Source organism: Macaca fascicularis, chromosome 13 (genome assembly GCF_037993035.2).
Source record: "Macaca fascicularis isolate 582-1 chromosome 13, T2T-MFA8v1.1".
NCBI lineage: Eukaryota > Metazoa > Chordata > Mammalia > Primates > Cercopithecidae > Macaca > Macaca fascicularis.
Window position 1 is genome coordinate 118442726 of NC_088387.1, and position 25222 is coordinate 118467947.

Genomic DNA, 25222 nt, shown 5'->3' on the forward strand with positions numbered 1-25222 from the left:
TAGTAGGTGACTTCAACACCTCACTTTCAGTAATGGACAAATCGTCCAGACAGGAAATCGACAAAGAAACAGTGAAGTTGAACTACACACCAGATCTAATGGACCTGACATTACAGAACATTTTACCCAACTGCTGCAGAATATACATTCTTCTCATCAGTACATGGAACATTCTCTAGAATAGGCCATATCTTGGGCCACAAAACAAGTCTAAACAAAGTCTAAACAAAAACAAAAACATATCAAGTATATTTTCTGACCACAATGGAATGAAACTAGAAATCAATAATAAGAGAAACGTTGGAAAATACATTAACACATGTAAATTAAACAACATGCTCCTGAACAACAAATGGGTCAGTAATTAAGAAGGAAATTTTAAAAATGCTTGAAACAAATGAAAATGGAAATACAACATACAAAAATATATGGGATACAAAAAAAGCAGTAGAAGGAAGTTTACAGCAATAAATACCTATACCAAAGAAGTAAAAAGACTTTGAATTAATCTAACAATGCATCTCAATAAACTAGAAAAGCAAGTATAAACCAAACCCAAAATTAGTAGAAGAAAAAAAATAAAGATCAGAGGATAAATAAATGGTGACTAAAATAATACAGAGAATCAACAAAACAAAAAAACTGGTTTTTTAAAAAGAAACAAAAGTGATGAAACTTTAGCTAGACTAATTACAAAGAGAAAAGACTCCAAAATATCAGAAATAGAAAAGGGTACATAAAAAATGAGACTGACTCTCTTCTCTTTTCCATTTGACAGACACCTGCATTTTCTTATGCAGTGCCAGCTGTGTCCCTGAGGTAACAAGATGAAAATGAAGGCCAGAATAAACAAATTTGGCTGTATTGAGCACCTGATCACCAAGACTGCTTTTAGCTCTGGCAAAGTGGATATTGACATCATCAATGATGACCTCAACTACCTGGTCTACATGTTCCAGTATGCTTCTACCCATGGCAAGTTCCATAACATCATCAAGGCTCAGAATGGAAGCCTGTCATCAATGGAAATCCCATCATTAACTTCCAGGAGCAAGAATCCCCGCAAAATCAAGTGAAATGACACCGGTGCTGATTGTTGTTGGGTCCACTAGAATCTCCATTACCATGGAGAAGGCTGGGGCTCACTTAGAGGGGTAAGCCAAAAGAGCCATCATCTCTGTACCCTCTGCTGATGTCCCTTATGTTTATGTGGGGTGTGAATCATGAGAAGTATGAAAACAACCTCAAGATCCTTAGTAGTGCCTCATATGCCACGTACTGCTCAGCTCTTCTGGCCAAGGTCATCCATGACAACTTTGGCACCATGGAGGGACTCATGACCACAGCCTATGCCATCACTACCACCCAGAAGACCATGGGTGCCCTTTCTTGGAAACGTTGGCAGGATGGCCACAGGGCTCTATAGAACAGCATCTCTGCATCTACTGGCACTGCCAAAGCTGTTGGAAAGGTCATCCCCAAGCTGAATGGAAAGCTCACTAGCATGGTGTTCCATATCCCCACCTCTCTGTCGTTTTGGACCTGACTTGCCACCTGGAGAAACCTGACAAATATGATACCATCAAAAAGGTGGTGAAGGTGGTGAAGCAGGCATTGGAGTGCCCCCTCAAGGGCATCCTGGGCTATCGTGAGTGCCAGGCTGTCTCCTCTGACTTTAACATTCACTCTTCCACCTTTGATGCTGGGGCTGGCATTGCCCTCAATGACCACTTTGTCAGGCTTATTTCCTGGTATGACAATGAATTTGACAACATGGTCCACATGACCTCCAAAGAGTAAGAGCCCCTGGACCACTAACCCCAGCAAGATCACAAGAGGATTAGAGAGGTTCTCAGCTGCTAGGGAGTCCCTGCCACACTCACTCTCCTACCATACTAAGAATCTCCCCCGACACAGTTTCCATGCCAGACCTCCTGAAGAGAGAGGGGCCTAGGGAGCCATACCCTGTCACGTACCATCAATAAAGTCCACTGTACTCAGCCAAAAGGAAATGTGACCACAGAATTACAAAGATTAATTAGAGACTATTATGAACAACTATATACCAACAAATTGGAAAACCTAGAAGAAATGAACACATTTCTGGACACATACAATCTACCAAGATTGAACCATGAAGAAATAGAAAACCTTAATAAACCAATAATGAATGATGAGATCAAAGCTGAAATTTTAAAAGTCTCCCATCAAAGAAAATTCCAGGACCTGATGGCTTCACCGCTGAATTCTATCAAACATAAAAGGAATAACTAATACCAATTTTACTCAAACTCTTCAAGAAAATTGAAGCAGAAGGAACACTTCCAAACTCATTTTACAAGACCAGTATTACCCTGATACCAAAACCAGACAAAGACAACAACAAAAAAAGAAAACTACAGGTTAATATAACTGATGGACATAGATGCAAAAGTACCCAACAAAATACGAGCAAACTGAATTTAACAACACAGTAAACAGATCATTCACCATGAGCAAGTGGAATTCATTCAAGGAAGGCAAGGATGGCTCAACATACATTAATCAATAAACATGATACATCACTAACTGAACCAAAAACAAAAACCATATGATCATTTCAATAAATGCTGGAAAGCATTTGATAAAATTCAACATCACTTCATGATAAAAACTTAAAAACTCAATAAATTGGGTATAGAAAAAAAAGTACCTCAAAATAACAAAAGCCACATATGACAAACCCACAGGTAACATCATACTGAATGGATAAAAAATAAAAGCCTTTCCTCTGAGATCTGGAACAAGACAAAGAGGCCCACTTTCACCACTTTTAATAACATAATATTGGAAGTCCTGGCTGGAGCAACTATGCAAGAGAAATAAATGGCATCCAAATTGAAAAGAAATAAATCAAGTTAGCCTTCTTCACAGAAAACATGATCTTAGAAAAACCTTAAAGACTCCACCCAAAAACTGTTACAACTGATAAACTAATTCAGTAGATTTTCAGGATACAAGTTCAACATACAAAAATCAGTAGCATTTATACACACCAACAGTGAACAATCTACAAAATAAAACAAGAAGGCAATTGCATATACAATAGCTACAAAAACTATAAAGTACAGAGGAATCAATTTATCCTAAGAAGTCAAAGAGCTATACAAGGAAAACTATTAAAAATGATGAAATAAATTGAAGAGGACACAGAAAAAATGGAAAGATGTTCCATGCTCCTAGATTGAAAGAATTAATATTGTTAAAATGACAATACTATCCAAAGAAATTTACAGATTCAATTCAATCCCTATTAAAATACCAATGACATTCTTCTCAGAAATATTTTTTTAAAAAGTAAAATTTAAATGAAAGACGCTGAATAGCCAAAGCAAAAAGAACAAAGCTGAAGGCATCACACTAACTGACTTCAAAATGTACTATGAAGCTATATAACCAAATCAGCATAGTAATGGCATAAAAATAGACATACAATAGAGAACCCAGATATAAATCCACACATTTACAGCCAACTCATTTTCAACAAAGGCACCAAGAACATGCAGTAGGGAACAGTCTCTTCAGTAAATGGTGCTGGGGAAACTAGATAACTGCATGCAGAAGAATGAAACTAGTCCCCTATCTCTCACCATATGCAAAATAAAGTCAAAATAGATTAAAAACTTAAATCTAAGACCTGAAACTATGAAAATTCTAGAAGAGGCTGGGCGCAGTGGCTCATGCCTGTAATCCCAGCACTTTGGGAGGACGAGGTGGGCAGATCACGAGGTCAGGAGATCGAGACCATCCTGGCTAACATGGTGAAACCCCGTCTCTACTAAAAATACAAAAAATTAGCCAGGTGTGGTGGTGGGCACCTGTAGTTCCAGCTACTCAGGAGGCTGAGGCAGGAGAATGGCGGGTGAACCCAGGAGGCAGAGCTTGCTGGTGAGCCGAGATCACGCCACTGCACTCCAGCCTGGGTAACAGAGTGAGACTCTGTCTCAAAAAAAAAAAAAAAAAAAAAAAAGAAAGTAAAAGGAAATTCTAGAAGAAAACATTTGAAAAAATGCTCTAGGACACTGGTCTTGGCAAATATCTGTATGTAAGACCTCAAAGGCAACAACAGGAAAAACAGACAAATGGGATTACGTCAAGCTAAAAGACTGCTGTATAGCAAAGGAAATAACAAAGTGAAGTGACAACCCATAGAATGGGAAAAATGTATATTTGCAAACTATCCACATAAGAAGGGATTAACAGAAAGAATATATAAGGACAACTCAATAGCTAACAACTCAGTAGCAAAAATAATAATAATTTATAAATAGGCAAAAGATCTGAATAGATATTTCTCAAAAGAAGATATACAAATGGACAACAGGTATATTTTTTAAATGTTCAACATCTCTAATCATCAGAAAAATGCAACTCAAAAACACAATGAAATGTCATCCCACCTCAGTTGAAGTGGCTTTTGATATGGTCTGGCTCTGTATCCCCACTCAAACCTCATCTCTAATTGTAATCCCCACATGTCAAGGGAGGGACCTGGTGAGAGGTGATTGGATGATGGGTGTTTTCCCCATGCTGTTCTTGTGATAGGGAGTTCTCATGAGATCTGATGTTTAAAGGTGGCACTTCTCCCTTTCTCTCTCTCTCTCTCTCTCTCTCAATCCTGCTGCCATGTAAGACATGCCTTGCTTCCGCTTCTCTTTCTGCCATGATTGTAAGTTTCCTGAGGCCTCCCCAGTCATGTAGAACTGTGAGTCAGTTAAACCTCTTTTGTTTGTAAGTTACCCAGTCTCAGGTAGTGTCTTTATAGCAACGTGAGAGCAGAGTAATACAGCTTTTATTTTAAAAGACGGGGAATAGTGGATGCTAGCGAGGATGTGGAGAAAGTAAAGCCCATGTACATTATTGGCGAGAATGTAAATTAGTACACTCACTATGGAAAACTATGAAAACTCCTGAAGAAAACTAAAAATAGAACAACAATAGATTCATCCAGCAATCTCACTACTGTGTATATATCCAAAAGAAAGTAAATCAATATATTGAAGAGATATCTGCACTTCCAAGTTTACTGTGACACTGTTTACAATGTCACAGCCAAAATATGAAATCAAACTAAGTGCCCATTAATGGAGGAATAGATTTTAAAAGTGGTATATATACACAATGGATTGGGGATGGATACTCCATTCTCCATGATGTGAATATTATGCATTGCATGCCTGTATTAAAACGTTTATGTTTTATGTATTATGTACCCCATAAATATATATATACCTACTATGTACCCATAATTGAAAATATTTTTAAAAAGAAAATGTGGTATATATACATACACCATGGAATACTATGCAGCCATAAAAAGGAATGAAATAATGGCATTCACAGCAACCTGGATGGAGTTGGAGACCATTATTCTAAATGAAACAGTTCAGGAACGGAAAACCAAACATCATATGTTCTCAGTTACAAGTGGGAGCTAAGCTATTAGGATGCAAAGACATAAGCATGATACAATGTGGGGAAGGGTAGGATGTGAGGGATAAAATACTACACATTGGTTACAGTGTACACTGCTCTGGTGATGGGTGCACCAAAATCTCAGAAATCACCACTAAAGAACTTACCCATGTAACCAAACATCAACTGTTCCCCCAAAAACCTGTTGAAATTTGTTTAAGACAAGTGAATAGAGATCTGAAGAGAAATGTTTCCAAATAAAATACATGAATGGCCAGGAAGCATATGAAAAGATGCTCATCCTCATTAGTCATCAGGGAAATGCAAATCAAAACCACAGTGAGACACCACCTCACATCCGCTAGGACGACTATAAAACAAAAAGTAAGAGAGTGTTGGGAAAGATAGAGAGAAATCAGCACTCCTTTACGTGGCTGGTAAGAATGTAAAATACGGCCAGGCGCGGTGACTCACGCCTGTAATCCCAGCACTTTGGGAGGCCAAGGCGGGCAATCATGAGGTCAGGAGATCGAGACCATCCTGGCTAACATGCTGAATCCCCATCTCTACTAAAAATGCAAAAAATTAGCCGGGTGCGGTGGCAGCGCCTGTAGTCCCAGCTACTCGGGAGGCTGAGGCAGGAGAATGGCGTGAACCCGGGAAGCGGAGCTTGCAGTGAACCGAGATGGCGCCACTGCCCTCCAGCCTGGGTGACAGAACGAGACTCCGTCTCAAAAAAAAAAAAAAAAAAAAAAAAGAATGTAAAATATGCAGCACTTTTGGAAAAGCCTAGTAATTCTTCAGTTAAACACAGAGTTATCATATGACCCAGAAAGTCCAATCTTAGGCATACACTCAACAAAAGAAAGCATATGTCCACACAAAATCTTGTACACAAATGTTTACAGCAACATTGTTCAAAATAGCCAGGAGATGGAAAAAAGTGTCTGTCAACTAATGAACGGATAAACAAAATGCGGTAGTGGTTGAGTATCCCTTATCTGCAATGCTTGAGACCAGAAGTGTTTGGATTTCAGTTTTTTTTAAATATTTGCATTATACTTACTGGTAGAGTGTTCCAAATCCAAAATCTGAAATACTCCAGTAAGCATTTCCTTTGAGCATCATGCCAGCACTCAAAAAGTTTTGGATTTTGGAACATTTCAAATTTTGGGCCTTCAGATTTGAGATGCTCAACCTGTCTATCCATACAATGGAATATTAGGCTTACACAAAAAGAAATGAAGTGTTAACACATTTTACAACATGGATGAATCTTGAAAACATTATACTAAGTGGAAGAAGTCAGACACAAAAGACCAGTATTATATAATTCCTATTTATATGAAATGTCCAAAATAGTCAAAACTATCAAGACAAAGTAAATTAGTGGTTGCTTCGGGATAGGGAAGATGAGGGGTGATAGCTAAAGGATATGGGGTTTCTTTTTGAGGAGATAAAAATGTTCTAAAGGTATGGTGATGATTGCATGTGTCTGTGCATATGCTATACAGCACTGATTGTACACTTCAAATGGGTGAATTGCATGTTAATCACAGTAAAGCTATTAAAAAATAAAATGAGTCATTTGTACATACCACTTCAGCTGCTAATATAACATACTTGTGAAATCTAGTTAGGATCTATCTAATCTAATATAACTTAGTTCTACCACATCCTAATTTACTTGATCATTTTTCAATAACTACCTATTGATTTGTGGATTAAAACAAGAATTTTCTGGAGCATTAAAAAGGGGAAATTACAATCCTGAAATGCTGGAGAGATCAATTACCAAGTAATTTTATATTTTATAAACATATCAACATAAAGTAAAGAAGCCATGGAACTGGAGATAAGTTCATGTCATGATTACCTGGGAAAATGTTGAGTCTGATATGAGTCCATCTCTGCTGGGAATTGACAAGAAAATAGTTGTGGCCAGAAGCAGGGTTTCCTGGCTTAAGCTCTGTCATGGGAACCAAGTAACTCCAGTCATCAGATTTTAGCTAGCAATAAATATAGAAATGTCAGCAATTACTCTTGAAAACAATATATTCTGTCATCCTATTGCCTCTGTGGGACTTAAGGTGTGGAGATACTTTGGAATAAAAATTAATGATGGATACCTAATGAAACACTTTAATATAAACAGTACATATCAAGCCCCATGTTTAATAAAAAACAGAATAAAGGCCTGTTTTGTTTTCACACTGATCAAAATAGCCAGTGGGTGATGGTGGCAGAGGCCTGTGAATGAAGGACAAGATCTCAGACCCCTCCAAATGTCTTCATGCAGAGGAGTGGTGACGTGAACATTCAAATAAAAACCAAGGTTATTGCCATGCACCATGACATCTGGGGAAATCTGTTGGCCTGAACCTTGCAACCATTTTCTCTAGATTAGCACTTCTCAAACTAATGGCCCTATTTAGTTTGCTGCTATTTACTTTCCTATCTGTTATGGATCAACATTTCTGTAAAAAACAATACAAACTAATTACTAAATAAATGTAAAAAAACAAGAATGTACCAAAACGCAAGCCCTGTTTTGTTTTGTTTTTTCCCAATTGTTTCTTTTATTAAATTCTCCACACACAAAAGTTACTTCATCAAGTTGGTATAAAAAATGTTTAAAGGCTTACTATCAGTTTCCACACGTGTGCTCATCGGGGCCAGCAGCCATTTGCAGGTGGGTGCTGGTGGAACCCTTTGAGAAGCAGGGCTCCATGTCCCTCATGGGCCATGATGCTCACTCCTCCCAGGCTGAATGAACCACTGAGACATTTGTAAGGCCACAGTGGGTCAGCAAATGATGTTGGGAGCACCAGGGTTGGGTGTCCCAAAGAATCGCCTTGCACAGCCAGGTGTGCAGAGCAGTTCCCCTACTATCCTAATAATTGGTGACAAGACCCAATTCATCTGGGGGAGATGTACCTCAGCAATGGCTTCAAACTCCTCGGGAGTGGCTGCGGCTCCTGTCCTGATTCCTCTTTCTGGGATTTCTGGTAGTTTTTCTGTAGTCGGAATGACCATTCGGGATTAAGATTAGGGTTCAAAATCAAAGGGAATCTACTCTCTCGGTGGTTTGTATGGTAATTCTCACTTTGCAAATAACACTAAAGATATTTCAAAGTATCAAATGATCAAAGTAATGGACACACTTGTTGAAGTTCCTCAATATTTAATATATTAACAGTCATTTCAAAAAATAGTACAAGATGTTTGATACTGCATTTGCTTGTCAAATAGTAAATGTCATCTCCAAGTTAGCTCAAACTTCAACAAGTTTATCACATCACTAGAGTTTTCAAAGTTGGACTGTGACAAGGTCAATTCCAGGAACACGACCTCTCTCAGTGGCATCCTTAGGATTAATTATGTGGCAATTCAGAAATAGAAGCACTCACAGGCAATTGAGGGGCTTGCCGAAACAATCTTACTCATTTGTCATTGGTCATTTCCGCTTTCAGAGTAGCATCTCTCATAGCATCATTTCCTGTTCAGGTGCCCCAGCCATCTTCGGGGAGCAGGGCCCGTTCATGTCCACAGAGCCTCATGCAGTACTGTGCACATAGCACGTTCACTGTAAACTTGCCAACCCACACTGACTTATCTTCCCTAAGTACATGTATATAAACACACACATAATTGTACATATTTTTAAAAAATTAATGCTAAAGTCAACATCAGATGATATCAAAGGAATAAAAATACAGGTCTGTGGAGACAAAGTGGCTCCATCTTGGATGCAAATCTGCCATGTTGATGTCTGATTAGCCTCAATCCTGTGAACATGTCCTGATTCCAACTTGATTTACTGTCCTTAGTCCAGAACATGTCAACCTTGATGTTATCGCACAAATTAGAGGCTGTGACGCACACAGCACTCTTCCCTGTTCCGGAGGCTGCCTTCAGTTGTCCCACTGGAGCACACAGACCCTTTCCCTACAGCCTGTGAGCCCTGGGTCTCGGGAGTAACAGTGCAGAGATTTACCATCTTGCTGCCGCCCAAGGCCACGCTTCTGTTCGTAAGTTCCCCCAATAAAACACTCATTACCAACAAATTGGACTTGTCGGCTTCTTTCTTTGGTTTCTTGGTTTCTTCGGCACCTGGGGTCTGTTCTATGTACATGGCCCTTTCACAGAATGTGTCTCATTTATAAAGCCTGCGGGATTCATAGGCCCAGCATTCCCAGATGCAGATAGAAACCCTTGCCAAAAATGCCATAGCAGCTGCCCCATCACACACACCGGGACAGCCCAAAGCACGGCTGGTGCTGCTCACCCCACAGCTGTCCCAGACCTGGCTCCACATCCCCCGGGTCATCTGAGGCACAACCCACTCCCTCCCACCCACCCAGCAACCTGCTCACCCACGTTCCAGGGATGATGGCCTGCCTCTGCGTGAAGCTGAAGGATCATGGGAATGATAAAATCTATATCCGGCTGTTAACACTGTTAAGCCACAAATCAAAAACCACAGAGCGCTCTATTAGGAGTCCTAATCCTACAGCTCCGTTACAGTAAAGTAGCCTTAGTCAAGTTCCTGAAGCTGTCTGGGTCGTACGGAAAGGGAGCAATTGTGGGGGTGTGGCTGGCCAGAGGAGCCATGTGACCTCATAATTCTCATTTTGGGGACAGTGGTTCCTAAGGCACCTTCTTCCAAGTTTGCTGCTTGAATTGACATTCGAGGAGCGTAATCTCCCGTGAAATAAGAAACGTCCACGTCGAAGGCCCGGATGACTCCTTGGATCCCCAACCTGAGGACGCACCAGTCGTGACCTGAGCAACACAGAGGACAAGAGCAACCTCGTTACGGCCGACGCAGCAGATGCCGCATGCAAGGCAGCGCACCCCACACACACCTGACCCACAGCGGGGGCCACTTCTGCCCATCACAGGAAAACCTGTTTGGGGCGGTTCCTAGCTAATATGACTGCAGGATCTCTCATAACCTGGCCGCATGTGACCACCATTTCCCAACAGAAATCCTCAGTTCTAGCCAGACCAGAACATCCATAGGCTGGGATCCAGGAAGACCTGACTCTGGTTCCAAATGGATCATTTCCTATGACTGTCCTTGACAAATTACTCACCTCTTACAGTAGAGAATCTCGTTTTCTCAACTGTAAATTAGGGATGCCATTAGCTTCCATAAAGCTTAGACTGGGTAGTGTGATGTAGAAAGCACCTCACCAAGCTCAGCAGGTAGTAAGCAGAGCTGGTTCTCCTGCAGACACTGTGTTCGTTGTCATCTCAAGTTCAGGAATTGCCATAGCACCCTTCAGCCTCCAGCCCCACCACTGGTCAGACACCTGCCTGCGTCTACCAAAGCCTTCAGAGTCTTGACGTCAAGTCTGCCACTATGCAGTTCTTGGTTATTTGCTGCCAGATATAAACCCACCTTAAAATGTCCAGATTTGTTAGAAACTAATACTGCCTCAAGTACTGTAGAAAGATAGAAAACTAGAAATATCAAATATTTCTGTAATACTTGAGAGAGTAGCAAGTAAAAATCCAATTACCAACCTAATACCTGGATTTGTTTGCTTTTCTTCAACTTCAAGAGGTATATTTTGATTGAGACTGAGTAGTAGCAGTGAACAAAAATTGTATAAAATCATAAAAGACAGTGGGTACAGTGTTGAGAACAGACCCTGGCCCGGTCCCCAGCTTATCTTGCTAGCAGTGTGCCCTGGGCTGAGTCCAGGAATCTGTTTCCATGGCGGTAAAACGGAGATAAGGAGACCTACTCCAGAAGACTGTAGTAAGGACCCAGAAGATGCGCGCTGCCTAACGTCTGCCACAGTGCTCAGTGAGAACCACTCTTTTTTCCATCCGCAGACCTCACCAGGGTTTTCATTTTCCCAACAAAGTGCTTCTCACCCTTTGTGCCTGGTGGGACATCAGTGATCCGGGCTGAGGCCACCCCTTCCTGACTTAGAGCCTGATGTTCAGATAAGGACATCCAAGATTACAGAGCATTCCAGGGCCCCATGTTAAAGCTGACCCAAAGCAGACCCTGGCTTTGCAACAGCCCCTGTTTTTAATTTTGCAGGGTCAGATGCACTGCGATGAGCTAGCCATTGTTATTACCTGGAATCCTTTTCCTTCTGGTCTCCCAGCCATCCATCCATTTCCCAAACTCAGTATATTCACGCTCTTTAAAGCACGGGCTGTCACTCTAGGGCAAAGATACACAACAAGGTAATCATTAGCATTCATGTGATCTCCTGGCTTCCAACAAGTCCACTTCTGTCCCACAGGGCCAGAGGAACGATGCAAAGGGGTCTAGGGGGGCCTCTGCCACCACCTTCATGCCCAGCTAGCCCCTTCCAGATTGAGGGATGCCTCCACTTTTATCATCTCCAGAAAAAGAAATGTTACTTCTTTGTGGGCCTCAGCACACAGAATTGACCACTGATAGCAGCAGGAACAACCACATCGCCAGGCACTCTCTGGGCCAACAGCAACCTACATGGGTATTAAAGTGAGAGAGGCTGGTCAGATTTCCAAGCAGGCCAGGTAGACTCTTCAATAAGGAATTCATCCAAAGTCATAGGAAGAGCAGGCTGGACACTCAGGGTCCAGCTGAACCCACACAGCACACTCTGCAACCCCTGAGGAATGCATGGTCTCTGGTGGCCCACAAAGTCTCCTTAGACAGCTGAGCGCACTTCTTCATCTTCCAGAACGAGGAGAGTAAACGCATCCTTGCAGGAGTGTCCTGAAGTTGACACAGCCGACATGAAAGACCCTGGAATAGTGTCGATGCTCAGAAGTTGTTGTGCTTGGTGGGTGGCCCAGCGTGGGGATACTTTCCCTGTTTCCATCAAGTCGTGCAAAGAGGATCTTACGTTACTGTTTAGGGAAGCTCCCCAGGCAGGAGCAGAGGAAGGGACTAGACGTAGCAGGGCCCGGGGTGGAGGAATGCTCTGATGAGAGCTGCTGCATAAGATGCTAACCAGGGATCCTGCCAGACTCCCTGGTGTGCCAACTCGCCCAGCCTCCCAGGCAGGGGCCCCATGGCCAACGGTACCCACCCTCCTGTGCCTCAGTGCTCCTCCTCTGTCAAAGGCAAATAGCCATCGTGCTATCTACCTCCTCCAGCTATTGTCAGCCTTAAGTGTGCCTGACACATGGTACGTCCACTTCCTGGGTTCAAACATTTCCCCTGCCTCAGCCTCCCAAGTAGCGGGACTACAAGCGCCCGGCTAATATTTGTATTTTAGTAGAGATGGGGTTTCATCATGTTTCACCCGGCCAATCAAATCACATCTTAAAGATAGCACACACTGGCCAGGCGCGGTGACTCATGCCTGTAATCCCAGCACTTTGGGAGGCTGAGGCAGGCGGATCACGAGGTCGGGAGCTCGAGATCAGCCTGGCCAACATGGTGAAACTCCATCTCTAATAAATAAAAGAAAAAAAAAAATTAGGTGGGCGTGGTGGCACATGCCTGTAATCTCAGCTACTCGGGAGGCTGAGGCAGGAGAATTGCTTGAACCCAGGGAGGTGGGGGTTGCAGTGAGCTGAGATTGCGTCAAGGCACTCCAGCCTGGGCAAGGGAGTGAGACTCAGTCTCAGAAAATAAAATAAAATAAAATAGCGCACACTGCAGCCTTTCCATTACTCATCAAGAAGTGCAAAATTCTGCTCTGAACCCAGAAGGAGAAAAGAAGGTACACCTCCCACTTAAACTCCAGACGTCCAAGGCCCCAAACTTGCTGGTGTTTAGTTTTGGTGGTAGGTTGATTGTTTCGGGTGTGTTGCTGCTACTGCTGCTGTTGTGTTTGGACTGACACTGAAGGTGTGAGGGAAGTTGGAGACACACGCTACTGAACCAGTGGCAGGAACCACTGTTGTAAAAGTGGCTCATGCCACGTGATGACAGATGTGTTCTTAACAAAAGAGAAAAACCAAGCACCAGTCCCAGGTATAACCCACACATGTGCACACACACTTGTATGAGGATGTTTTCAATACCTGCAAAATGTCATCAACTTAAATGTGTATCAACAGGGAAAGGGGGCCATAAATTGGGCCACGATGACATGGGCAGTTGTTGTTCAGCAGCTAAGAGGGTGGCCTAGGTGTACACACATCAGCACAGATGGAATTCACAAACACGCAGTGAGAAAAGCAAGTTTAGGGCCGGGCACAGTGGCTCACACCTGTAATCCAGTCATTTGGGAGGCCGAGGCAGGAGGATTGCTTGAGCCCGGGAGCTAGAGATCTCATCTCTACATAACATTTAAAAGTTAGCTGGGCACGGTGGCACATGCCTGAAGTCCCAGTGAGGCAGGAGGACCACTTGTGCCCAGGAAGTCGAGGCTGCAGTGAGCCATGACCGCACCACTGCACCCCAGCCTGACAGCCTGATCAGAGCCAGATCCTGCCCCACCCCCACCAAACAAAGTGCAGAATGTTAAGTGCTTTGTGAAAGTATGTATATAAATTTTAAAACATAAAATATATATTTATGAATATATGTGTATTTAAGTGTATAAAATACATTAGAATTCTCTGCAACGGACTGAACGTTTGTCCCCCACCAAAATTTGTATGTTGAAGCTTAATCCCCAAAGTGATGCTATTCGGAGATGAGGACTTTGGGAGGTGATGAGGTCACAAGGGTGGAGCCCCCATGATGGGATGATTGCCCATCGGGAGGAGGTGGGAGGTGACCCGCTTCGCCTCTCTTTTGTCACCTGAGGTTATCACCGGCAGGTGGCCATCCCAAGAGGGCCCTCAGCAGATGCTGGAGCCGCCGCTGTCTCAGGCTCGGTCTCAGACTTCCAGCCCCCAGAACTTCAAGAAATCACTGTGTTTAAGCTACCACGGTAGCATCTGCGGTATTTTGTGTTAGCAGCCCCGACAGACTAATGCATTCTCCCATCCTACAACAGTGATAATGGTGGAAAGGGAGGGGGTGGACTGGCACTCAAGTTGAATGTGAAAGATGAACTTTACATTTATCTGTAATGTTATTTTTTCCAAAAAGGAGAAATATATATATCTCTCTCGTGATTTTATGGTGTGACTATACATACACATATGTATGTGTGTGTGTTTATATGTGTGCACATATACATATGCTCAAGTATAAAATATAAGAAAGAGTGCCCCACCCTCTCTCTCCCACACCACTTCCAAGCCCACCTCTGTCTTCACAGATAATCACATCTCACTGTTTGATGTATGCACCTTCAAACTCTGTTTTATGCTCATAAAATATACATGGATCTCTCTTGTTGCCAGTGAATGGAGAGCCTGCTTTTTTTTATTTTTTATTTTTTATTTTTTTGAGACAGGGTCTTACTCTGTCACCTAGGCTGGAGTGCAGTGGCTTGATGACAGCTCACTGCAGCCTCAATCTCGTGGGCTCAAGCAATCTTCCCAGCTCAGCCTTCTGAGTAGTGGGGACTACGGGTACACACAGACATGCCTGGATAATTTTTTTTATTTTCAGAAATGGGGTCTTGCTTTGTTGCCCAGGCTGGTCCCAAACTCCTAGGCTCAAGTGATCCTCCTGCCTTGGCCTCCCAAAGTGCTGGGATTACAGGTGTGAGCCACGGTGCCAGGCTGAACTCATTCTAGTAGCCACATAATAGTCCATATCTGGAAAAGCTATAATTTCTTGAGTTCCCTGTCAATCAGTGAACATTTAGATTGGTTATCTCCTCTCCAAACAATACCAGAATGAATGTTTTCTACCTATTTTTTGCCCACTTGTGCAAACGATGTAAATCTGTGGAACAATTAGGTCAAGGCAGGCATGCATTTCAGTATTTCAAAGATCGGACCTGTGGTAAAATGGTAAGAGCTTTGGCATTTAGTAACTGCATGACCTAGAAAAAGTTCGATTCACATTTCCCTTTCTCGTTTTATTTTCACTTTCTCCTTTGTAAGTTAACACTATAAGGTGCCCTCTCAGGGCCATAGATCAGCTTGCTCTGGACCCAGCCAGGTCCTGCCCAGACAGAGAGCAACCACTTCACCAGGGTAACCAGATGGCCGCTGCCCACGGTGGAGGCCCGGAGGCGCCAGCCACAGTCACGCATGCTGTACGTGGGCACTAACTCGATGTGCACCTGTGTTTGTCTCTCCGCGCAGAAGAACTCGCATCTCCACACTGGGTATGACAGAGGAGAAGGACTACAGCAGAGCTGCCATTTCTTCCCTATGTTCGTCAGCATTTTCTCTATTTTTTTTAATAAGCTGTCCTGCACTGTTATAATTAGGCAGGTAAAACATTTCCCAGAAAACTCAAGACATAGATCTGTTTTCTTCCCAGCACAGACGACGAAATTCACCTTAGCCAGAAGAGCAATATTTGAGGACCTCACAATTTTCCCCATGAAGCAATGCAGTCCTGAATTCTTTGCAGTCCCTGTCTCTGCTGTGTTTTGGCGGGAGTTCACGCTGATTTGCATGTCTTTCTAACGTTCTAATATGCTAATTGGCCAGTGCACATCACGTGACTCCATCCCAAATCTACAGACAGATTTTAATCAACACGGCTGCGTGGATTTCTCTGCATCAACCCTTTACGTTGCCAATTTACAATACCTTTATGAGGTTTTCTGCAGGAGCAAAAAAGTCATCTGTTGCAAATAAAATCTAGACAAAGAAAGAAAGAAGTCAAGATAAAGTAACCATGAATCTGAAACCATTTTGTTTCATTCCCTAGTGAAACATTATGAGACGAAGTAAAAAGAAAACATGAAATCACCTAGGGGAAGCCACAGAATCTGCAGTTAAGCCACGAGGCCTTTAAATGTTTCCATTTCATTGCCTGCCTCCTCCTTCATCTTCTCCTCCCACCCTTTTTCCTGATTCTCCTTTACCACCTGGAGGTAAGATCACTAACTTCTTACACTCAGGAAGCAAATAAACCAACTTTCTTTTTTTCATGAACCAGAGGTTTTGTGGTACTTTTACAAACAGAGCAATGACCGAAAAAGCTCTGGGTCACATATGCAGTTGGTGCCTCTGTGTTCTCCCACAAGGGCCACCATAGGTCACGCTGCAGGTGGGCTGTCCGGGTCATTCGTCCACCAAAGCAGGATCATTTTGAGAGTGAGGCTGGTGATACTAATTGTACACCCAGAAAACAAGGTAAACTAGATTTTCCTGAGCAAAACAGGCTGTGGTGGTCACCCACCCAACCCAGGACTCCATGGCCGCTGCAGCCTGGAGGGCACCCTGCCCCAGGCTCTGACTCCAGCCCAGGAGTTCAAAAGGCAGGAAGGACAAGCTGTTTCAGAGCTGCCGGCTGTTTGGGTGGCAGAGCGGAGGGGAGACCTGATGTGCGGGGGTTGACCTGTGCCAGGGTTCAAATGGCAGGTAGGTGGACATATCAGGGTCCCCCTGTTCCAGATCTCTCAGAAGCCTTCCCAGGGCACATGGGGCCTCTCCTACCTCTCCAGACTCATGCTCCCAACTCTCCTCACAAACGCCCGGCGTGTTCTTGAAACACTGAGCCACCTGGAGCATGTGGGCTCCCTTGCTCTCCTCACAGACACCTCTGCCCGAACCACCCTGCACCTCATCCCTGCCCGCCAGCTGCTCTCCAGTGAGTCACCTCCAGTAGCACTCAAGTGGCCCTTCCCCACCCCTCCCACCCCAATCCCCCCAGGCTGCCCATGGCTGGAGTCCACATGCTCCCCCAGCACCCTGGCCTTGTGCCAGTCACAGGGCTGGTCTGGACTTACATCTGTCTCCCTGTTAGAGTGTAAGCTTCCTGGGGGCAGGCACAGGGCCTTCCCTTTCTGTACCAGACACACTACTTCTGAGCGCAGCCTGTACCCCAGCACCTCTGCACATTATGTTTAATGAGTTATCCAGGTGACCCTCATTACACACTAGAGCTAGAGGACCTCCAATTTAACTAGACCCAGAGCACCTCTGATCTAACTAGAGCCAGAGGACCACTGATCTAACTGGAGCCAGGGGACATCCGATCTAACTAGAGCCAGGGGACATCCTATCTAACTGGAGCCAGAGGACCATCGATCTAACTAGAGCCAGAGGACCTCCGATCTAATTAGAGTCAGAGGACCACCGATCTAACTCAATCCAGAGGACCTCCGATCTAACTAGAGCCAGAGGATCACTGATCTAACTAGAGCCAGGGGACATCCGATCTAACTGGAGCCAGAGGACCATCGATCTAACTAGAGCCAGAGGACCTCCGATCTGACTCGAGCCAGAGGACCTCCGATCTGACTCGAGCCAGAGGACCTCCGATCTGACTCGAGCCAGAGGACCTCCGATCTGACTCAATCCAGAGGACCTCCGATCTGACTCAATCCAGAGGACCTCCGATCTGACTCAATCCAGGGGACCTCCGATCTAACTCGAGCCAGAGGACCTCCGATCTAACTCGAGCCAGAGGACCTCCGATCTAATTCGATCTAGAGGAGCTCCGATCTAACTAGAGCTAGAGGACTGTCAGCCTATCCAGAGCAGAGGACCACAGTCTGTCCTCTAGTGAAACACACAAAACCTAAGGCAGTGTTGTCCTTGCTGAGAATTGTCACCAATTTAAGATACATTCTTTGGAAGTCTTTCTCGCTAACGGGTTTCCTTGGGCAGGCCAACCCTTCAGACTGATTCTTGTTGATTCTTGCATGAGGTTCTCTGCACTGTTCAGTTGTGCCCTTAGCACAGATGCCTTAAACCCTTGTTCTGGCCATGAGAGACCCACTTACTTTTCCTCCTACGGACTCAGATGCCATGTCCGTCAGCTGGGTGAAGTCCAGAAACCGGGTCAGTCTTCCCTCCTTCGGAGCATCAGCCATGCTTCCTGGAAAGGAGAGGGCAGCTCGGTCAACCTCGGGGCTGTGGGAGTGAGTGAGGCCCCGTCTAGGCTCCTGACGCTAAGGTTTGAGACATTCAAAAGTCAGGCAGTGACCGAACTGGACGTACTGTCAACTGGACCTGACAGGTGCCCTCTGCACAATGAGGTTGAGCTAAAAAGGGACTTTGCATAAACACACTGAAACGGGGAAGGAATTAGAGCATGGCTTCCTTCTAAAACATTTAAAAATAAAATATCACTAACTATACAAACCCTATCGCCACAAAATGCAAAGTTTTCTTTTATTGTTTAAAAGGGAGAGATCATTTAATTTTGAAAAGAATAACTTGCTTTTAATAGTCTTTGAAGCCATTCAAAACACACGTATTGAGACCCTGGGTGGCAGGCCCTGGCGAGACGTGGGAAACAGCAGAGCCCACCCGCCCACAAGAGCACCCCCACGCGGGAACAGACGTCCACCGACGCGCAGGCCAGGCCACGCTCTGGAGCCGGCAGAGACTGAGCCACAGAGACGGGTCCAGCGAGGGAGATTCAGGGCCAAGTGATCATGGCGGATCCTAACATGGGACTTAGCCCAACTCCCCAGCACCCTCGTGTTGAGGTTGAGAAAGCAGAGATTTGGAGAAATGGAAAGAGACCGTGAGGGAGGCGGGGAGAGTCTGGCCTGACCCCAGGGCCTCCCCACCCCTAAGCCAAGAGGTGGTCTTTGTTCCTGGCCCTTTGTTCTACCCCTCATGGTGAAAGACAAAAACTACACAAAAACACCTCACTAAGAATTATACTCATTCACAAAAGAAAGAATACAAACAGTCCACGGACGTGAGAAGTCAGCTCTTCCTTGAAATTACAGGAATATAATTAATTCTAAAATACCATTATGCCTATGAAACGGACACTTTTTTAAAGCAAACAGGCACTTCCATAGTCTGTGGTGAGGAGCATGAACGGGAACAGCCCCTCCAGGGTGATTTGGCCACACTTGCGGGTGGAAGGTGCTCTTGACATCCTGATTCGCTGGTTCTTCCCCGAGTCTTGGTGCTGAAGCCCCTGAGCTCACTGGAGTCTCCTCCTCCTATGCCCTCATCCCCTGGTGATGTCAACCAGAGTCATGGCTCCTAAGATCATCCACACACCAATTATCCCCAAACGCAGAGCGCATTCCCAACATGAATTTTCATCTGCCAACTCAAAACATCTCCCCTTGGATGTTGAATCAAATCTCAAAGCCGACAGGTCCAAGCTTCAGCTCTGGCTCTCCCTCAGCCTCTCCCATTGCAAAAACATCTCCCCTTCAATGTTGAATCAAATCTCAAAGCCGACAGGTTCAAGCCTCAGCTCTGGCTCTCCCTCAGCCTGCCCCATCGCAGTCTCCCACCTCTGGGAGGAGCAGCTCCAACCTCCTGGTCGCTCCAGCAAAAGCCTTGGCGGCACCTTCAGATCCCTTCCTCACACCCACAGTCTGTGCAGCATCCTGTCCACCTGCCCGTTGGACCCAGAACATGGAATTATCTTTGTTATTGATTTGTCTATTTATTTATTTATTTATTTATTTTTATTTTTGAGATGGAGTCTCCCTCTGTCGCCCAGGCTGGAGTGCAGTGGTGCAATCTCCGCTCAATGCAACCTCCACCTCTCGGGTTCAAGCGATTCTCCTGCCTCAGTCTCCCATGTAGCTGGGATTACAGGTGCCCACCACCACGCCTGGCTAATTTTTGTTTTGGGGGTGGTTTTTTGAGATGGCGTCTTGCTCTGTCATCCAGGCTAGAGAGCAGCAGCATGATCTCAGCTCACTGCAACCTCCACCTTCTGGGTTCAAGCAATTCTCCTGCCTCAGACTCCCGAGTAGCTGAGATTACAGGTGCTCACCACCATGCCTGGCTAATTTTTTTGTATTTTTAGTAGAGACTGGGTTTCACCACATTAGCCAGGATGGTCTCCATCTCCTGACCTCGTGATCCACCCGCCTCGGCCTCCCAAAGTGCTGGGATTACAGGCGTGAGCCACTGCGCCTGGCCATAATTTTTGTATTTTTAGTAAAGATGAGGTTTCACCAGGTGGCCAAGTTCGTCTCAAACTCCTGACCTTAGGTGATCCACCCTCCTTGGCCTCCCAAAGTGCTGGGATTATAGGTGTGAGCCACTGTGCCTGTCCGGAATTATCTTCTAAACTGTCTGAGAAGGAAGGAAGTATATGAGGGCAAAGGTGAAGCGAAATGGGCCGTGTGCTGGTGACCATTGTTACCGCTGGACAGTGGGAACATTCAGGGACCATCTGGTATTTTTACCCACCACGGGTATGTTTGAAATCTTTCACAATCAAAGTCATACACATGGCCAGGTGCAGTGATTCATGCCTATAATCCCAACACTTTGGGAGAGCAAGGTGGGCAGATCACCTGAGGTCAAGAGTTCAAGACCACCCTGGCCAAAATGGCAAAACTCTGTCTCTACTAAAATTAAAAAATCAACCAGGCATGGTGGCAGGTGCCTGTAATCCCAGCTACTTGGGAGGCTGAGGCAGGAGAATCACTTGAACCCAGGAGGCGGAGGTTGCAGTGAGCTAAGATTGCACCACTGCACTCCAGCCTGGGTGACAAAGCAAGACTCCATCTCAAAAAAAAAAAGTCATGCACATTATGCATATTACACATTCACAGAGGCAGAGAGGGAGAGAGAGGAGAGACACTGGCACCGTCTCTCTCCTGGGTAAAGAAATATCCCCAACATATGTGCCCCTGCCTGTCTACAAGCTTTCCTTAGCCCAGTCCCAGAACAAGCTTTCAAAAACAAAAGTCATTCCCCGTTCACTCAGAATGAAAGCTGCTCTCCTCACCTGTGCCCCAAGCACCTCCCTCACCTAGGGCCCTTTCCCCTCTGTCCTGCCTCTGTGACTTTGCAAAGGTGGTTCCCTCTGCCAGGAACGCTCTTCCCCACACAGCTGTGTGTCTGCTCCTTGCCTCCCTCCAAGCTTTTGCCTGACAATCACCTCCTCAGCAACACTGCCCTGACCTCCTGTTTACAGGTCAGCCCTCACACCCCCAGGCATCCCAACACGCCTTACCCGGCCCGCCTTTGTTCCCACATAACACGAGCACACATGCTACTGCTTCTCCATAGTATTTACTATCGTCCAGACGCAGTGGCTCACGCCTGCAATCCCAGCACTTTGGGAGGCCTAGGCAGGCAGATCACCCAAGGTCAGGAGTTTGAGACCAGCCTGACTGATATAGAGAAACCCTGTCTCTACTAAAAATACAAAGAATAGCTAGGCATGGTGGTGCATGCCTGTAATCCCAGCTACTTGGGAGGCTGAGGCAGGAGAATCGCTTGAACCCGGAAGGCAGAGGTTGCGGTGAGCCAAGATCATGCCATTGCACTCCAGCCTGGGCAACAAGGGCGAAACTCCGTCTCAAAAAAAAATATACACACACACACACACATATATACACACATACATATACATATATACACATGTACATATATACACACATATATACATATACATATATACACACATACTATATATGCACATACATATATATACACATACATACATATACACACACACACACACATATATATACTACCTTTCCAGATTAGATGCACACTCCACGCCAGCAGTAAGTTTTGTTTTGTTCACTGGTGTGTCCCTAGTGAACCCCCTAACATTTACCGTGAGTTCACAGGAATGTCGTGCACTGTTCATAGTTTATCTCATTTCAATCGTCAGAACAACCTGCGATTTTGGAATCATTCACATTCTACAAGTGAAAAGGAAAGCATCTTTGAGAGATCAAGTAAATTGTCAAAGCCCGCAGCTGCAAAGTGAACCATGTGGCCAACCGCGATGTATCCAAACGTGACTGACAGCGGAAAGCCCCTAGAAGAGCACTGGAGCACGACGAGTGTCACGGGAGTGTTGGTTCAACAAACTCCACCTGCTTCTGTGCTCATTCGTTCAGCAGCGTGTGCAGAGCTCCCGGATGCGCAGACGCCGTGCCTAGGGCTGAGCGTGCACATGCTCTTCGGTGGCTCGTGGTGCAGTGGAGGGGACAGACGAGTGGTGACCATCCCAGGGAATGCAGTGACAGAGGGGCCCTCGAGGTGCAGTGGGGAACTGAAGACACACACTCAGTGAGCTCTGCGGGCTCAGGAACCTCCCTTTAGGAGTGGACGCCAGGCCGGGCAGTGCAGGGAAGGACAGACAACCAGGCAGGGGAGACCATGGGTGCGGCCACGGAGGCCGGTGGCCCAGGGAACCACAGGGGCTCATGGTGTCTTTGCTGGGACCCACATTGTCCAACCTGGAAGCCACTGGCCACACCTGGGTATTTAACAAATTTAAACTTCAGTTACTTGAAATTATATACAACTCCAAATCCAGTTCCTCCTTTGCTCTGGCCATATTTCGTGTGCTCCCTAGGCCTGCGGTCTCCCTGCTGAGCAGCACAGGTCTGGAACAGGCCTGTCATCAAAGAGAATTTTACTGGACTGTGCTGGAAAAACTCCAAAAAGATTACAGTGCAGAGCCCACCCACCACAGTCGCCCCCACCATGCAATGCAGAATTTAAAACAGCGCTAAACTGCCACACACACACACACAACCTACAGACTGGCTGGAATTAAAATCGCTTCTTCACAGAGCTCTTAGCAACATTGCAGCCCACTCATCACGGCTGAGTGATGCTACTGTGCGGTGCACTGTTTGCTGTGTCCCAGCACTAGCCTGGCTGAGCACAGTGGGGAGGCTGTGGGTTGAAGGGTGTAGATGCTGAGGCTGCAGCATGGGCAGCTTATAGACTAAGCAGTCTGGCTTTGGCCTGTGGGTCTCATCGAGGCCCCGGGCTCCCCCTGCACACAGCTCTTCATCATCGTCCTCTGTTCCATGCAAAATCACGCAGCGCCAGGCCGGTCACGGGCACACAGCAGAGGCTTGCCGACGACGTGATACGCTGAGTCATTACGGAACACTGGAGACACCAACGGTTCTCTAGAAACAGCTTAACATTTTCCCCATCAGCTCCAGCAAGCTCACTATGCCCCAGTACAGAGCGCTCAAGCATTCTGCCTAAGTCAATAATGTAATGTTCCCTCCCAGCCATCCCCATGTGATGTGTGAAGCCAGGGCTCCTGGTAACATGGGGCATGACCCACTCCGTCTGTATTGACCAGCTTCCCTGGGAAGCAGAGGGCACCGGAGGTGCAGGCTGGCCTTTGGCGTGTACAGTCTTTCATCTTTTCCTTTGGTGTGCCTCCGATAACCTACACAGAGCATTCCGTCTCACACACATGTAGGAGAGGCTGTAAATTCAACAGAGAAAGAGATCAAAAGAAGAGAAAAGCATTTACACCCTTCCTCAAGGTACCAACAGCCTCCACGCTTCATTCTGTGTAGCCCCACCCCACTGAAGCTCACACTCAACTTAGTAAAACACTTCAATTTGACCCAGAATCCCATGACTGGGTATATACCCAAAGGAATATAAATAGTTCTACTATAAAGATAAATGCACGCGTTATGTTCATTGCAGCACTATTCACAATAGCAAAGACACGGAATCAACCCAAATGCCCATCAATGATAGACTGGATAAAGAAAATGTGGTACATATACACCATGGAATAGCATGCAGCCATAAAAAGGAATGAGATCATGTCCTTTGCAGGAACATGGGTGGATCTGGAAGCCATTATCCTCAGCAAACTAATGCAGGAACAGAAAACCACACACCACATGTTCTCACTCATAAGTGGAAGCTGAACAATGAGAACACACGGACACAGGGAGGGGAACATCACACACTCAGGCCTATCAGCAGGCTGCGGGGAGGAAGAGCATCAGGACAAACAGCTAATGCATGTGGGGATGAATACCTAGCTGATGGGTTCATCTGTGCAGCAAACCACCGTGGCACACATTTACCTATGTAGCAAACATGCACATCTGCACATGTATCCCAGAACTTATAATAAAATAAAATAAAAAACACTTCAACTCAGTACTTCAAAAAAAAAAAAAAAAAAAAGGAAAAGAATGCTCCCTCTGGAAATGTTTCTCTTTGGGAAATAAATAAGTTAAAAGCTCATCTTCAGAAAACGTTAGTCAGTGTAGTGATGCCATCTACAGCCGATGCCGCCAAGCAGACAGGACCTTTCCAGGATCCGTCCCGCTGCCACAGGCGCCACCCAGGTCAGCAGGCAGGCTGACTCATGAAACCTGTTATTCAAACGGGGTGGACACACTCCTCAACCTCATTACAAATATTTTCATATATAAGTATATATTTATATATATTTGAGGTGCCGTTTGTGGTACCTCAAAAGTCATAACAGTTTTCAAGACTAAGTTTGTTTTTTCAGATGAAATCTAGCATTTGGAAACATCTGGTTTGCGGGGATTTTGGTTGTTTTTTGGGTTTTTTTTTTTTTTTTTTTTTTTTTTGGAGACACAGTCTTCCTTTGTTGCCCAGGTTGGAGTGCAGTGACACGATCATAGCTCACTGCAGCCTCAAACTCCCGGGCTCAAGTGATCCTGCCACCTCAGCCTCTGAGTAGCTGGGATTACAGCTGGCACCACCACACCAAACCACAGTTTTACATTTTTTGTAGCGACAGGGTCTCATTATGTTGCCCAGGCAGGTCTTGAACTCGTATTTTGAAGCGATCCTCCCACCTGAGCCTCCCAAAATGCTGGGGTTACAGGCATGAGTCACAACACCTGGCCAGAAACATCTGCCTTAATTGGCAGAAATGAATTTAAATTGGGGTGAAAAATTCTCCATAGCCTTTGTCCCTAGGCTTCCCACGAGTCGATGTCCGCTCACTGACCCCTGTGCCTGCAAGCTTCTCTAGAGAACGGGAGTTGCAAAGGGACCTTTGCAGCAGCTTCCAAGAAGTATATCCTTAAACTGTTTTTATTATTCTCTTGGCCAAGCTCCA

At 45.3% G+C, this 25222-nt stretch overlaps 1 protein-coding gene across 3 annotated transcripts in view; it reads right to left on the minus strand.

The window, feature by feature from the left end:
• Positions 1 to 25222, minus strand: part of ALLC (allantoicase) — a 43641-nt gene that overhangs the window by 12244 nt on the left and 6175 nt on the right. For 2 of the 3 annotated variants that reach the window (XM_045369857.3, XM_045369858.3), the window contains exons 2-7: positions 18174 to 18268; positions 16030 to 16080; positions 11554 to 11641; positions 10114 to 10239; positions 8392 to 8471; positions 7331 to 7463 (exon numbers count right to left, since the gene is read on the minus strand). In XM_045369857.3, coding sequence (XP_045225792.1) covers positions 7331 to 7463; positions 8392 to 8471; positions 10114 to 10239; positions 11554 to 11641; positions 16030 to 16080; positions 18174 to 18263 — 568 coding nt within the window. In that variant the 5' untranslated portion in view covers positions 18264 to 18268. The remainder of the gene's footprint in view (positions 1 to 7330; positions 7464 to 8391; positions 8472 to 10113; positions 10240 to 11553; positions 11642 to 16029; positions 16081 to 18173; positions 18269 to 25222) is intronic. The other variant, XM_065527466.2, reaches the window with a different exon arrangement.